Consider the following 14,419-nt stretch of genomic DNA (forward strand, 5'->3'; position numbering starts at 1 on the left):
CAATGAAATGTTTGATGGATCGCGGCTCCCTGAGCGACAATTTTCAAAGGGGTTAGTTACTGTGTCTCTTTCCAATATTCTAGCCGACATCTTCGTGTGATTTGCGGTTTGTTTTTACTCGACGCTTTGCATCCGCGTCGAATTTCGGGTCTGCGTTGATCAACGCAAAAAAATAAAATTTTATGCCTGCTTTTTATAATTTCTATTGAATGGTGTTAAATATGGTTTCACAATGAGAACGAACATTTCAAATGTTAAATAACTATTTTAACTCATTTCAGTATTTTATACAATAAAAGTGCAATACAGAAATGCTGAGAAAAATATTCACAATTCAATTTGACTTTGTGAATATATATATATTTTTTCTTAACATTCAATTCGATATTCCCTTCGCGTCAAAAAACTAGTTTTCGCACAGGCCTAGCGCTCTCGCACACTCTGGGTCAGCACCAAGCAGCTCCAGGAAGATTCTTGGGAGGCACTGTCGTACAAAGGCGGATGTAGTTGCAAAACTTGAACATTAATAATGTCAGAGGTTGGCGTTTTGAGTATGTGCTTACAAAAATTTTGGTCTCAAATACTGAGCTTCGGTACTTTCATGCAATTTTTTGATGAAAGAAAAGTTTTATAATACATGAATATAATTATTGAAGTAAGCATAAATCAGTCCTCCAAAAATAAAAAATTAATAAAATTCGGGCTCTGCATGGGAATATTGACAGGTTACCCTTCACACCAAGGATATCAATGCATCCTTGAGGTATAGATGGAAAACCATCCTCAAAAATGACCAACAACAAAAGTTCACAAGCCACAATGCATTCTGAAGGAAGAAAAATACATTTTGTCATAGATATAAGAGTTAAAATAATTGTTTGGTTAAAAGCAGTAACTAAACATATTCATAACCAACCAATCTGAATGCTTCCGGAACTCTGATGGCTATCAGACGTCGGCGAAAAGTCGCTCACTCTCCCTTTCCGCTCCCCTCCCTCGGGTTCAGAATGCAAGACAGTGCGCTCTCCGAGGGCGAAAGCAGGCACACAGTGCTTTATTTTCAAGTTGTCATGCCTGTGGTTAACGCATTAGATTCTGAAATCTTAACATTAAGAGTTCTGATACGTCTAATGCAATCTGTAACAGAGGTTTTTTTTCCCAATTGATAGACCCAGTATTTTCCTTTGTAAAAAATTTTAAGCGGTCCCTGATTAATTTGGTTTTTATTAATCAATAAGTGTTCTCTATTCCAGACGAATGTTAACATAAATAAATTTTTACTAAGATAAATTTTAAAATATTTTTATTTTAACATAAATAAATATTTACTAAGATAAATTTTAAAATATTTTGATGTTAACATAGATAAATTTTTACTAAGATAAATTTTAAAATATTTTGACATTAACATAAATAAATTTTTACTAAGATAAATTTTAAAATATTTTGATGCTAACATAAATAAATTTTTACTAACATACATTTTGAAATATTTTGATGTTAACATAAATAAATTTTTCCTAAGATAAATTTTTAAATAGTTTGATGTTAACATAAATAAATTTTTACCAAGATAAATTTTTAAATGTTTTCATGTTAACATAAATAAATTTTTACTAAGATAAATTAAAAAATATTTTGATGCTAACATAAATAAATTTTTACTAACATACATTTTAAAATATTTTGATGTTACATAAATAAATTTTTACTAAGATAAATTTTTTAATATTTTGATGTTAACATAAATAAATTTTTACCAAGATAAATTTTAAAATGTTTTGATGTTAACATAAATAAATTTTTACTAAGATAAAATTTTAAAAATATTGTCCTCGGTGCTCGGACGAACGGGGAACGCCACTCACTTCTGGCCGGGCTGCTCCGTCCAACTGGAAGGTATCGTGAGGCACTCGTCCCCTCCGTGGAAGAAACGCAACACGTCGCCGCCGAAGACGTAACCTGGAGCACACGAGCCTCAAGCAAACACTCTGTTCGTGCAAGCTTTGAATACATATACTGTATAGAAGTCGCGAGTGGATAGGATTTACTCTACGTTTTTTAGAAGCGTATGATGAGCAGCTTGGAAACTTCACCGCTGCAGTGCGCTGCCGTAACGCCCTGCATCGTCTTAGTTGTTATTTACACGTTAGAGCGCAGCACTGTCGCCCCCTGTCATTCCCCCGCACCCCCCACCTATCATTCACTGCAGCTCAAGGTCGTTCAACGGGATGGGGACGGGGTGTTTGAAGAGTTCGACACTTGTCCGCTAGGGACCACCACAAGTCAATGCCCTAGAGATGGTGGCGATTGCGGCGGTGAATTAACCAACTACCTCAAAACCGTATTAGAAATTTTAACCTGGGCTCGCGACTTCTATACAGTATATATATTCAAAGGCGCAACTCCCCGTGCCCTCCTCGGCGTTCCGACCCACAGAGCAGAGACCGCTGGTTTCAACCCGGGAGCAAGGCAGCTGCAATAAGCTTGCACCCTAACTCGCTGGGACGAGATTTTAAATGATTGATAACAATTTTGGATCTGAAAACTTAGATCTTATGTGACTAGATCAAGGCAGTTTGAATAATTAACCGGGCCTGTCCAGACAGGTGTGTATCTGTGTCGGCGAGGCGGGATGATAAGTTCGATGCCTGCTGGGGCTTCTAGCACGGTGTCTCCTCTGGACTGGCGCGCAGTCTTCTCGTTGTGCAGAGGACAACTAAGATTTGAGCAGTGATCATAACATTTGATGGCGGAGAAATGAAGACAAAGGTGTAACGTAAGGCCCTTGGGTGCTTTCAAGATTATTTACTGGGGTTTTCATTTCTAACAACGTTTCTAAAAACACGCATTTTAGCCCTTTTTACTCTCCTAAAAATACCTACCTTCAACATCTTTTTTTTTTTAAACTGGCAGAACTACTTGTAAAACATTTTCTTAAATCAACTAAAATTATTTTCCAAAAAAAAAAATTTTTTTTTTCCAGCTACAATTAATTAGATCCTTTAAACAGTTTATAAAATAAGTACGTACAGGAATAGAACTACTCATTCACAATCAGTACATTTTAAAAAGCTTTTTGTGAACAGACGTCTCTCAGATATCTTGAACAGTTTATAAATCAGTTTATAAATAATCTCTGCACGCCCTATGTGTGCCTAGGTAGGCGGACTGCTTAAAGCATACCTTCCGGGCTCAAAGCTAGTAAAAAAAAAAATACTGTTTTAAGTCACATGTTCACGCACAGAGGCAAGAACATGGAAACTCTAAAATTAATGTTGCGCTCTGAACCATGAAATCATAAATTTGTCATGCCAAAGGTTGACTTTTGAACGTGTTCAACAAAAAAAAGAAGTCTATTCAGTTGAAATGCCAGTATTGTTTGTAAATGCTGCATTCAGATCAAACATTAGCACACGTACCAACATACTTCATCCGGCTGATGCCTGTTCCGTACGGCTGAACGGACCAATGGGTCACGTGGAAGGATGCGTTCACCACAGAGAGGTCGTTTTCCTTCGCTGTGTGCTACCAAACAAAAGAGACACTAAACTTACAACACCCTTAACAGATGTTCAAGCTGCAAGGCTCACACCATCGCACTATCCATTAGGTTTCTACCGTCTATCCCAACAAATCCAACTATTACACATTCTAATACTTATTTAAGTGTACAGATATTACGACAGAGTTTTAAAAGGATGAGAAAAATAAAAGGAACAAGTCATTACAATATGTATGAGAAATCACTGTAATTTTCAGCCAAATCAGGATTTATCCTGAGGAAGACCTCCGAAGGATCAGCAGATAGTGTATTAATTTTTTAATTTATTTGATTTTTTTTTTACAATTTTTAACATTTGTCTCACAAAATTTTGTCTTATCTATTTTTTTTTTATTCTTGTAGTTCATATTAACATCATTAGGCATATCGACAAGCCAATTTTTTGGAAAGAGCCTTTTTTCATTGATCGTCGATCGTAACCAATAACGAACACAGGCATGTGCAACTAAAGTACCACAGGTGCCTTGGCACCACCTAGCATCAATATCCTTGTTTTTTTTTTTTTTTAATTGGCAGAATTACTTGCAAAACATTTTCCGAGATAAACTAAAGATAATTAAAAAAAAAAATGTTTTCCAGCTACAATTAGATCCTTTTAACTAGTTAAAAATTTGTATGCGAGAAATGCAAGTAAAATTTGCTCAGATTTTTATTTCTTTTTAGGTAAAAGGGGTGGCGAGGGTGTAATGTGAGAAGAGTGGGTGCTACATAATGTGGCACCCTCACTACTGAAGTCCTACTTGCACTCATGGTGACGACTAATTTCTCGGCAAGACCGGTTGTGCTGTGGTGATAAAATTTTTCTCCAGGGACATATCGGCATCCAAAGATTAATTATCTTTATGGTACTTACCTTAGTTACATGTAGTATTTCAATTTTATATAATTGTAATTTTTAATTAATCCAAAATTTATATATATATATATATATATATGTTAATTTAACCATATTACTCTCATTAAACTTCTTGTAAGTTTAAGTAATTATTAGAATTTAAGCATTCATATGGATATCTGTATGTTGTATTGTCTTGTCTTTGTTTTGTCCTACTATTTTTGTGTTCTTATAATTGTTTTGTTCTAGTTTTTGTTCTGTTACTGTATTTGTTTTGTACTTGTCCGACATGTTGTGCCCACCATTCGAGCCTTGTGCTGTTGGTGTGGCATGTTACAATTACAAATATTAAAAAAAAAATTATAAATATCATTCTGACATTGCCTGGAACGTGGGCCCGTAACCAAAGTGTACAGAGAAGTGGGGAAGTTTGACGAAGCGGTGTCGACATTCCCGCAACAGGACTCTGTGCGTGTGGTTGCAGGGCCGACAGCACGCATCACTCACCAGGTATCTCTCATCACTCACCAGGTATCTCTCATCACTCACCAGGTATCTCTCATCACTCACCAGGTATCTCTCATCACTCACCAGGTATCTCTCATCACTCACCAGGTATCTCTCATCACTCACCAGGTATCTCTCATCACTCACCAGGTATCTCTCATCACTCAACAGGTATCTCTCATCACTCACCAGGTATCTCTCATCACTCACCTGGTATCTCTCATCACTCACCTGGTATCTCTCATCACTCACCAGGTATCTCTCATCACTCACCTTGTATCTCTCATCGCTCACCAGGTATCTCTCATCACTCACCAGGCATCTCTCATCACTCACCAGGTATCTCTCATCACTCACCAGGTATCTCTCCTCACTCACCTGGTATCTCTCATCACTCACCAGGTATCTCTCATCACTCACCAGGTATCTCTCCGTGGCGACTGACACCAGGATCAGGTCGTCACCGACGCGCACCTTCTCGCCCTCCGACCTCTGCTTGGAGGCGGGGTGCACGGTCCACCAGCACGCCTCGCCTGCGCAGACACATGGCCAATCGCACCACGGACAAGCGAGTGGACTCTACAGGGAGCTTATGTGGCCTGTGCACACACACACACACACACACCCTCCACCCAAGCCAATTTATTTGCCTAACACTTTTCCTTCAGCCGACGCCTCAGCGTGTAGGCAACACACAGGCCGCGGGTGAAGATGCCTGTGGAGTAGGCAACTGGCAGTGCGCTACATAAAAAAATACCCCAGCCCAAAAAAAATAAAAGCCTCCGCACCGCGTGTCACGCCAACAGAAGTGCGGCAATTGCTACCAGCTGGTCGGAGACCGTGGAATGACGTTCCAGGTGGGACCAACCGCCGACCACAGGAGTATAAAAGGCCTGACCTTGACTGCCTCAGCACAGTCGCCATCCGATGGAAAACAGCAGGGTTATGCCCCCCCCCCCCCCCCAACGCTCCGACATGAAGTGTGAAATTTGCCTCATGCAAGATACAGGAGTGAGTGATTGCAGTGACCAGACTGTACCTTGAGAATGCTCCTGCAGGCCCACGTCAAACGCCAGCTTGTCATTGGACGAACTGGTTGACAGGCAGGCCAAATACTGAAATACAATAAATGACACCACAGGTTAGTTCTAACGGATCACAAGAATTCCACAACTGACAGTAAAAAAAAAATATTATTTCCCTTAATCACTGGTAATATACTAATATTTCTCCTATCATTGCTGGTATTTTATTCTCTGTACAACATTTCATCACAATATTTAGATATAACTCAATATATTGAATTTCATTTAATATTTTTTTAATATTCAAGAACCAATTGAAGCAACTGTTTCTACTTTCAGTTATACTTATGTTCTTAATACACTATGTACTTTATCTACTACCATATAGGTGTAAATATAAAATTAAAAAGGTAAAGTGATAAAAAAAAATAATTTTACTAATTATTCTGTAAATTATTTGTAAAAAGTATGGAAATATAACAATTTAAAAAATTCATTCTTTTAATTATACTTGCAAAGGGAAAAGATCGATTTAAATCAATATTATGGACGTATACCATCTCAAATGTTAAACGTAAAGACAGAACCGAGAATTCCATAAAAGGAATTATTCGGAACAATATCACAGCACAGATGAACATAGTCGGCTGGCAAACGAAGAAACAGTTGCAACAAAAACAGTAAATACAAACAACAACTTCGAACAACACAGCAAGAGTATCATCGTTGGGTTCCTCTGTCTGTCCCTGGGTTGTCAAAAGTTGTTTTAAATTCGCTGTTTTTTGTCTACTTGTTGTCAGCCCATTGTGTGGTTCTGTGTTATGATATTGTTCTGATTTTTACTCCTTCCACGGAATTCTCTATGCTGTCTTTACGTTTATTTAACATCTGACATCGGCTGTTTCTGGCTCGATTCACGTGTGTCTGTGTATCCATCTTTCTTCGTCTAATCTTTGATTTTTCTGAATGAGATACGGGGGACCAGGGTATTCACAAACATTGCTGGTTTGTAAAAAAAATTGGGTTGTCTGTAAAGTCGGTTTACGGACGATAGTTTAACGTGACAACGTCAAAACAAAACATTGATGAAATGATTGCATTTTCTAGAATAAAATTGAAAACTTTTTATTGAATTATCACTATTTTGTATGGATACAAAGAAGGAATAAAATGAAATCTACAATTTAATTGATAAATTTACTTTTATTTGCACACATTGATTCAAATATGTTTATTACTTCAACGAAGAGATTATTTTAACTATAACTTTTATACATGTTCGCTATTTAACTTCTTCCAGTCTGTGTTATTCTGTTAAGGATAGGACGATGACAGGAAAAGTAGGAAACGAATGGGAGTGTTTCAAGTTTAATGTGCCTCGAAAAAGTCCAAATCGATGGTTGTTCCAATCGAGTGGAAGAGAGAGATAGATGCGGCGCAAGCGTACAATGAGCGTAACGGGACACATTTTTTCGTGCGTGCAGCCGGCGTTCATCGATTTATTAGACGTTGTCACGTCAAAAACTGCGTCCTGAATAATGATTCGAGTCGACGGAGGATCCCTTGAAGAGTGTGGACTCACCATGTCGCTGTTCTGATGCCGCAGGAGGATGGCGTTGCCGTAGAGCAGCGTCCGGTGTCCCGATCCCGTCCCCTTGCCCTGCGCAACACACACACACGAGCGCCGGGCGTCAGAGGCACACTCCGCCGCGCCCGTCCCTGCACCCCCCACCCCGAGGTCCGGGGGTCACGCGGGGCAAAATAATAACTTATGGGGGAAAAAACTGGAAAAAAAAAAAAAACACAATCAGTCTGTCCTCTCGTCCCCTTTTCACCGACCGCAATCCTCCGGACTCCCCGCGGTTCAGTGCTTCGACGATGTGTCTGCGACTTCTCTTACGGGGGTAGAGTGTCCTAAATTATTTTATGTTTATGCACCTGGTTTTTTTAAAAAAAATCATAATTTAATTACATATATTTAATAGTTCATTAAAGACATTTCTACTGAACAAGACCTTATTTAGTGGTTTTTTTTTAAGGAACTTTGACGTGAACCAAGGCTACGCCCCCTGTAAGTTCGACGTACTTTGCCCTGCCTCTCCTCCCACTTCTTCACATTCGACCGCTAGCGCAAGCGTTGGAGACGCTCTCTCCTCCTCTTCCGGTTCCCCCACCACGCACCTGACTATTCCCCTCGTGCGATTGGAATTTTCGTAATGCAATTCGAAAACTCTACTTCAGATAAGAAAGTAAGTACACTGTGTTTGACATGAAATTGGTAGAAAAATTAATTTCTGACAACGATAATTTTTAAAAAATCACAAAACATGAGTATGGCTGTATGTTAATGTTCCTCAATACAATGGAACAAGGGTACATCCAAATCGAAACAGAAGAGGGACATTTTTGGGAATATTTCGTAATACGTACATCTGTTTTCATGGGGGGGGGGGGGGGGGGGGGGAGGAGAGAGAGAGAGAGAGAGACCATGGTGCCGCACAATAACAATCAGAAACAAAAGGCAGAACAACAATTATTAAAAAGTTTTTTTTTCTGAACGACAGTTTGTGAAGATGTTACAAATTTTCTCTGACTTTATCTTCTTGTTCCTCATTTCAGTTTTTTTTTCCTACTTAAGAATGGGGCATTAGCCCCTTGCCCTGCCCTTGCAAAGCAATAGTGACGTGTGTGCATCAATGCTACCCGACTTCACAATTCCTACAGACCACACAGTTATGGCTAGGTTTTGAGATGGTGTGCCAGAAATAATCAGTTTCTTTTTATTTCTTACAAATTAGAAAATATAACAAGCCTAAATTATAACCATTTAATTAATAAAAAAAATTATTAACTTTACTAATATCTTGCCATTTTGTTTATGATCTTTCATAACAATTTCTAAAATGACTTTTCTACCCTTAATTAATTCTAATTAAGCTCCCATCTACACATTAAACTTCTTTTTTTTAAAACAGAGATTTTTTTTTTCAACTAGCAATACTGATTTCAATAAGAGCATAAATATTTGAATTCCTTCTTTCCTAGTGGCTAAGTAGGCTGCGAAACACTGCCCTCAGACTATCGGCTGAAAGTCTGTTGTGTGTGAGGATGTATTTCCTACATGTGCTTACTCCGACGTGGCTGCTGTGGTGACTGTAGAGGTAGTTCATACTTCTATGTGTTGCACATAGTGTACATCTCTTTATTCACGCATAACAGATGTCAAAAAATAAATTGAATACCTATAATAAAAAGCAATGAAACCATTTCCTACCAACAACAATGCCTCACAGGGTGCAAACCGATGGAAGGAAATTGTTGTCACCGCCTCATAATGTGGCACAAACTCTCATTTCATAAGGTTCGCCAAACAAACATGTTGGTGCCTCTTTTTATCAAACAAAACCAATAAATAATTAGCAGTACTAGATTGATGTCATGGTGAAACTCCAAAGGTATTGCAGGAAGACACAAACTTATTTTGCTATGAATGTAAATTTTTTTTTTAAAATGACTCTACCTTAGTCTTACGTTGAAAAACGCATTTAAAAAGTTGTATATGCTTAAGGCTCAGTCTCATTAAATGCTGTTTATTTAAATTTCATTGTCATTTAAAGGTCTTATCATCCATATTTATCACAACAGCTCTTTGGTTCTTGTTTGGTGCGGAATTTTGGTACAAGATACTTACCAAATGCTATTTGCAAATTACAGCAATTACCAGTGAATCATCTACCAGTTTAACATCCAAGTTTAGTACTACCGTAAACATATTAAACTACATGGGCGTAGATCCCGGGATGAAGGAAGAAGGGGGTGGAACTAAGAAGCCCCTCACTATAGGGGGAGGGGGCAGCCTGCATTTGCAAAAGCGTGACTGTGAAACGTGTTTGATATCAAAACTACGTCTTATGGAAAACTTCCTTTATATTTCAAAGTTTTCTGCTTTATTTTATAAGCATTTCGGCCAAAATATGGACCGTACAACACATTCAAGCACCGTATCAAGAAATTACATGTCGTTAACCCCAGGTGTGAGTAAAGTTCCTGAGCTGACCTCCCTCCCCTCCCCCCTGATATTAGATAAAACTTGGTATGTAAATATCTGGATGCAAAAATTGTGATAACACATGAAATGCGTGAGATCTACTTTGATAAAGATATACAGGAATATCCCTTGAATTGTCAGTAATGAGAAGAAAATTAAATAACTAACTTGGTGGATGAGACCCGAGTCTTAAAATAAGTACTCCCAAGATGAGCAGAAACTCTCACACAGCTAATCCTAGTGAAATAAATTCAAGGACTGAGGAATCTACACACTACTACTAACTACTTCTTGCACAACCCAGTAACTCTACTAGGATTCCAAGTCGTTAATGGTCACCACAGACTCTGCAACCTCAAACCCTCGAATGTGTCAATCACCCGGGGTTCGAACGAAACTACAGCTATAGCCAAAGTGACACGCACGTCGATGAAGGAATTTTTTAATTTTATTGAAAACGGAGAACCAGAACTGTTGTTTTGTTGACCTGACATTTTGTGTTATAGTAACTGCTACATTTATTGCATAAAGTGATATTTTATTTGTAAAATTAAATCTACCATTACCATGTATGTAATATATAGTAAATTCTTGTGAACATGCACTGTATTTTAAGGATATTAACGTGCTCGTAACATCATCTTATTTATGTAGATAGCAGTGCATGGGTACATTTGTATTTTACATGTATATTTTACACTGTACAACTTGACATGTTCTATATCCCAAAGCCTTGACTCCGCGTGGGATCCACGGAACAAAAATAAATAAATGAAAATTAATTACATAACATGAGGAATAATGCACAGGTTCTGAATGACTTTTAAGCTGCTCCAGATGGACGAAAGTGTAGAATATAGACGTTCAGGAAAGAGAGCGAAAGAGAAGTCTGTGGGTGGTTCCCGCTTGAGGCAGAGTCGACACACCATGAAAGAGAGGCAGGTTGTGACCAACCGACGAACAGACCCATTATTCCCGAACGCCCTGAGGAGTGGGTGAGATGCAAGATGGAGAGATGGTTAATATTCACGCTACCACCATCGGGCAAGGGGATAGTGGGAATGGTTGTTGGCTGCAATCACCCGTCACCCAGGGCTCTCGAAAATGTTCACTTTTCATTAAGGTGGCAGCCTGGCGTTGTGGTGTAATTTAACAACTGCTCAAGCTTCCTGAAATGTTTCACACCATAAAAAAGCACTAAGGGGCCCGTCTCATCAGAGGCGTATTTGTGTTAGTGAGGCGGGATGATAAGCATGACGCTCGCTGGTATTTCTAGTGTGGTATCGCCTCTAAGCACAAGTCTTCGAAATGGTGCGCGGAGAAATGAAGATAAAGGGGTAATGCAAGTCCCTTAAGTGCTTTCAAGAATCTGTACCAATTATTTTATACCTAAAAATCTCTCTGAAAACATGGCTTTTAGCCATTTCAAAACTTCTAATATATATAGTTTAAAAACTTTATCCGGAAACCAAACTACTTATCGACCCTCAGCAAATTCTTAAATGCTTTTCATAAACAGACCCCACTCGGATATCTTGACTAGTTTTAAAATTGTGTTGTTTTTTTCCAAAGCTCTGCGTACCGTGTGTATGCCCGGGTAGGTGGAGAGCCCTTAATGAGGTACTACACTACTATAAAAGTTTCGTTTTTAAAGAGTATTTTTTTGACAGTGGAAAATACTAAAATGAGAGTTTTTAAGAGTGCTTTGAGGTATGAAAAAATTTGGTATGCAGTACTGCAAAACATATGGGGACATGCAAAGCACATTCAATTTCAATCTGCTATGAAAAGTCGGAGTGTCGCTTCAAGTCTCAAAGAGGTGCATAATTGACGTGAAGACCACATGCCTCGTAGAGGCAAAGAGGCCCATATAGAGAGGCCAGTGTCATTCAGGCGACCACCTTAATGTGTATTCAGTCATATGCAACCATTATTTTGCATGCTCATTTTTTTTTTCACGCTACTGGTGATATAGTCCTTTCATGATGATAGCTTCATGCTCTTCTAATTAAATCATCTACAAAGCAACAGGACAGAGTCCACAAAGAGACCAACTCCTAGCAGTCAACCAACAGCCATCGGTAAGAGGCCATGGGTTAATTAGTGATAAGAATCAATCAATAGCGAGAGACCTCCTGTGTCTGACTGATACGAGGAAGCCTCGCCTGATTGGCTACTTTCAAGAGAACCTTGAACGTGTATAGAAAGAGGCCTGGCAACTTACTTCTATGTCAAGCCTGTGTGAATGTAACTGTGAATCAATTTAATAATCAAGTAAACTGACATAAACAGCATCTGCAAAACCAGTAAAGATCCTTAAATGAAGGTTTCATTGGATTGAATCAACTTCTCCTGCATTATTTTTAGTCCTTGAAAAGCCCAAATATGGTGTACTGCCTGTAAGTACTTCGTGTATGTAAATAACCTGTAAAATGTTTTAAAGGAATTTTATTTAGCTGTGCTTTAAAACCACTGCAACATTAATTCCACCGAAAAAAAATTTCATAAATAAGAACATATAGAATGTTTTTTTCTCTGTTCTCGCTAGGAGCTGAATTCTTATTTGGAGTAGAGGTTAATGGAATCATTAAGGGACACTACACATTAGACTCAATATAAGGGCTCATACTGCAACTTAAGAAGGTACTCTACGTAACACATACAATCAAAACACCAACTGCTACCAACAATGAGAATCAAAACAAAACACAAATATTTTCAGTGGAACACACAGAGTTACTTTAGGAAGGAAAAATGTCAGAGAGAAAAAAAATGTTTCAAATAAAGATAATTGGATATAGAAAGAGATAGAGAGTGGGAAATAAATAATACATGACAAATGAAAAATGCAAAGCTTTGAAATAATAAAAGAAAAAAGCAATGTGTTAAAGCCATAAACAGCTTAAACATATGAATCACATTATTAATTCATGATGAAGAGTAGTACTTACTAATGACTCCTGATCCTGCAAAAGAAAATAATGCACGTGATTGAACCAAAAGGTAGATAAGCAAACTGAAAACAAAATATAATACAGAGCAAAGCTGCTTGTTAAAAAAAAAAAGGATAAATAAATAAAAAAACAGGATAAACAAAAACTAACTTCTTTTTTATGTTATTGAGATAGGGAAATATTCTGAATTTGTTACAAAAAGGAGGGATGAAAATGGAAATAATCTATTTATAGTTATCAAAAGCACTTTTTCTCAGTTGGGGCTAAGTCACTTTCAAAAATTTAATTTCTATCATCACTTACCTAACTTCTAATTACTCATCGTTAAACAACATACGGTTGCGGAACAATTACTTGTGCACCACAGTTCAATGTAAGGAGTTGTAAAAATTACATACTAGGTACACAATTACATGACTAAATGATAAAACACATACTAAGTGGGTCTTTAGGAACTATCTAAGCTCTTTTAAAATCAACAGTCAAAAAGGATGGTTCACAACTAAAACTACATGCGCTAAAGAAAAAAAAAAAAAAAAATTTTTTTGACGCACTAATTCCTTACTACAAAATTTAAATTTTGTGCAACTAAAGTTTACTGACATCAATAACATGCATTAGAATAAAAACAGATGACACTAAAAGTCAGATAAAAAAAAATTACTGGTAAACTGTCACAAAAAAAAAAAAACAACTGAAATGATCACCTCTTTCGACCCGATCAACCAGACAATAATTTGTGCTGCGACGTTCAAAAGCATTCATTATTTCTTTAGTGCAAAATATATATATATCACCGCCGTAAACTGCTAGACTAACTTGGGAAGAGACACCGGTGCAGGGAGATCGATTCACAAATAACTTTCACATTGGCAAATTTGCTGTTTGTGCCATGTAGCCAAGTACACTTGCTAGTACTACAAGAAATTTTGAACAGCATTTCAATTTACACTTGAAACAACAGCACTCCTAAAGTAATCATTGTGGCCGACAAGAGACTTTATGTTGCGCTCAAATGGTCCAAGATGCCATTAACAGCCAACTGGTTCATCAAAAAAGATTCCAAAAGGATGATAATCAAAAACAATACATAGGTACCGAATGGTGTTAGCAGAAACCCGAGTGCCACTAACATTTATTGAAATGTTACTTATTTGCTGAGTAGGGCTACAATTTTCAAGCGTTGACGAAAATTCCGATTGCATGAGGGGAATAGTCAGGTACGTGGTGGGGGAACCGGAAGAGGAGGGGAGTGCGTCAATGGTGATGCCACTCTAACGCATGCGCTAGCACGAAATTTGAGTGAAAATGGCACTATTTTGGTAAAAGTGCTATTGTGAAATATATAATTAAATTATTTGTTGGAAAACACAGTATCTTTATGGATGAAATGAATACATAAAAATACACCAAAATTCTCCAGTCATGCAAAGGGCAATTAAGTGGTGGTGACCGTAACATTACATGGTGAAGAAATGAAGACAG

The 14,419-nt window shown here is 37.8% G+C and overlaps 1 protein-coding gene across 6 annotated transcripts in view; it reads right to left on the minus strand.

The window, feature by feature from the left end:
- Positions 1 to 14,419, minus strand: part of LOC134539044 (ryanodine receptor) — a 243,278-nt gene that overhangs the window by 170,065 nt on the left and 58,794 nt on the right. For 3 of the 6 annotated variants that reach the window (XM_063380732.1, XM_063380731.1, XM_063380735.1), the window contains exons 4-9: positions 12,932 to 12,946; positions 7,515 to 7,592; positions 5,947 to 6,022; positions 5,328 to 5,440; positions 3,423 to 3,528; positions 1,869 to 1,962 (exon numbers count right to left, since the gene is read on the minus strand). In XM_063380732.1, coding sequence (XP_063236802.1) covers positions 1,869 to 1,962; positions 3,423 to 3,528; positions 5,328 to 5,440; positions 5,947 to 6,022; positions 7,515 to 7,592; positions 12,932 to 12,946 — 482 coding nt within the window. The remainder of the gene's footprint in view (positions 1 to 1,868; positions 1,963 to 3,422; positions 3,529 to 5,327; positions 5,441 to 5,946; positions 6,023 to 7,514; positions 7,593 to 12,931; positions 12,947 to 14,419) is intronic. The other 3 variants (XM_063380736.1, XM_063380733.1, XM_063380734.1) reach the window with 1 other exon arrangement.

Source organism: Bacillus rossius, chromosome 14 (assembly GCF_032445375.1).
Source record: "Bacillus rossius redtenbacheri isolate Brsri chromosome 14, Brsri_v3, whole genome shotgun sequence".
NCBI classification, from domain to species: domain Eukaryota; kingdom Metazoa; phylum Arthropoda; class Insecta; order Phasmatodea; family Bacillidae; genus Bacillus; species Bacillus rossius.